The sequence below is a fragment of a genome (assembly GCF_019968985.1).
Source record: "MAG: Porospora cf. gigantea B chromosome Unknown PgB_NODE_11678_length_1111_cov_1141.34, whole genome shotgun sequence".
In the NCBI taxonomy this organism is placed as follows: Eukaryota; Apicomplexa; class Conoidasida; order Eugregarinorida; family Porosporidae; genus Porospora; species Porospora cf. gigantea B.
In genome coordinates this window covers 1-1111 of record NW_027178555.1, presented here as the reverse complement: position 1 = coordinate 1111, position 1111 = coordinate 1, and the positions used below count along the sequence as shown (strand labels likewise).

General features: G+C 56.6%; 1 protein-coding gene across 1 annotated transcript; it reads right to left on the bottom strand.

The window, feature by feature from the left end:
- Positions 1–305: 305 nt before the first annotated feature.
- Positions 306–731, bottom strand: KVP17_002145 (uncharacterized protein; the record flags this gene model as incomplete). Its single annotated transcript, XM_068518146.1, has 1 exon — positions 306–731. The coding sequence occupies one exon, from the start codon at positions 729–731 to the stop codon at positions 306–308; it is 426 nt and encodes a 141-aa protein (XP_068379352.1).
- Between the last annotated feature and the right edge of the window lie 380 nt (positions 732–1111).

Below are 1111 nucleotides of genomic sequence, written 5' to 3'. Positions count from 1 at the left end.
TTGCGAAAACGCCTTCGGAGCTTCAGGGGAAGAGCCTTCCGTCTCCTTGGTGTGGGAACCACGTCAAGCAGACGTCACTGCCGTATCTCTCTCAGGAACTGCCTCTCCAGGAGCCCATGCCTCCAACGACCGCGGTCGGTACCCAGAGTACTACGACGGTTTCACAGGAGTTAGGCCGCGAAACTCATCAAGGAGTTTTTCAAGACCCGGTCGACACTCTCCAGGGCCAGCCCTGGCGAATCCAGGAAGAAATGGACCCTCGCCTCACGAGGTGCGGACCGTATCTCCCGAGGTACGATCCGTATCTATCGAGATACGGCCCGTATCTTCCAGATCTGCGACCGAGGTACGTTCCGTATCTCGCCGGATCGGCGCTCACAGATCCTCCGAACGAGAGCAAGGTCTCCGATAGGGCCACTCCGGCCCTTCCTGAGATACTCTCCGACGCCGTGGCCCCACAATCCGACTCCACTTCCGCTAGCAAGAACCCGCTCGGCGAAGAACGGCATGACGATTACGTCCTCAAGCTCCCAGAAGACGTCAATAGAGAACTTCTGGGCGAGGACCCCGTGGGGACTGATGATCCGATTCAAGACGAGAAAGAGGAGATAGTCGAGTTCAAGGATACGAACGCCTCCAACGAAACACAAACGGCTCTCCGACAACTCCTGGTCAGATACGATGGGCTCTGGAGGGGGGAGAGACGAGGCTGCGCTGCGGTTATGAGCCATCGTATCACTACCACGTCAGATAGACCGATTGTGACACGACCGCGCTCGTTCACCCCGGCTCAACAAAGAGTTCTACAAGAAGAGCTCCGAGTGATGAAAGCGGCTGGAGTCATCGAACCTTCGAACTCCCCTCACGCAAGCGAAGTGGTTCTGGTGAAGAAGAAGACTGGAGGATGGCGAGTCTGCATAGATTATCGGAATGTTAATGACGTTACCGTACCCGATCAATACCCGCTCCCTCGGATCGCTGACCTCGTTCGAGAAGTACGGCAATCTCGCTTCTTCGTCGCCCTCGACCTCCGGGCCGGGTACTGGCAAGTTCGCATGGATCCGGAAAGCATTCCGTACACGGCATTCAGGTGTACGGGAGGTTTATATCA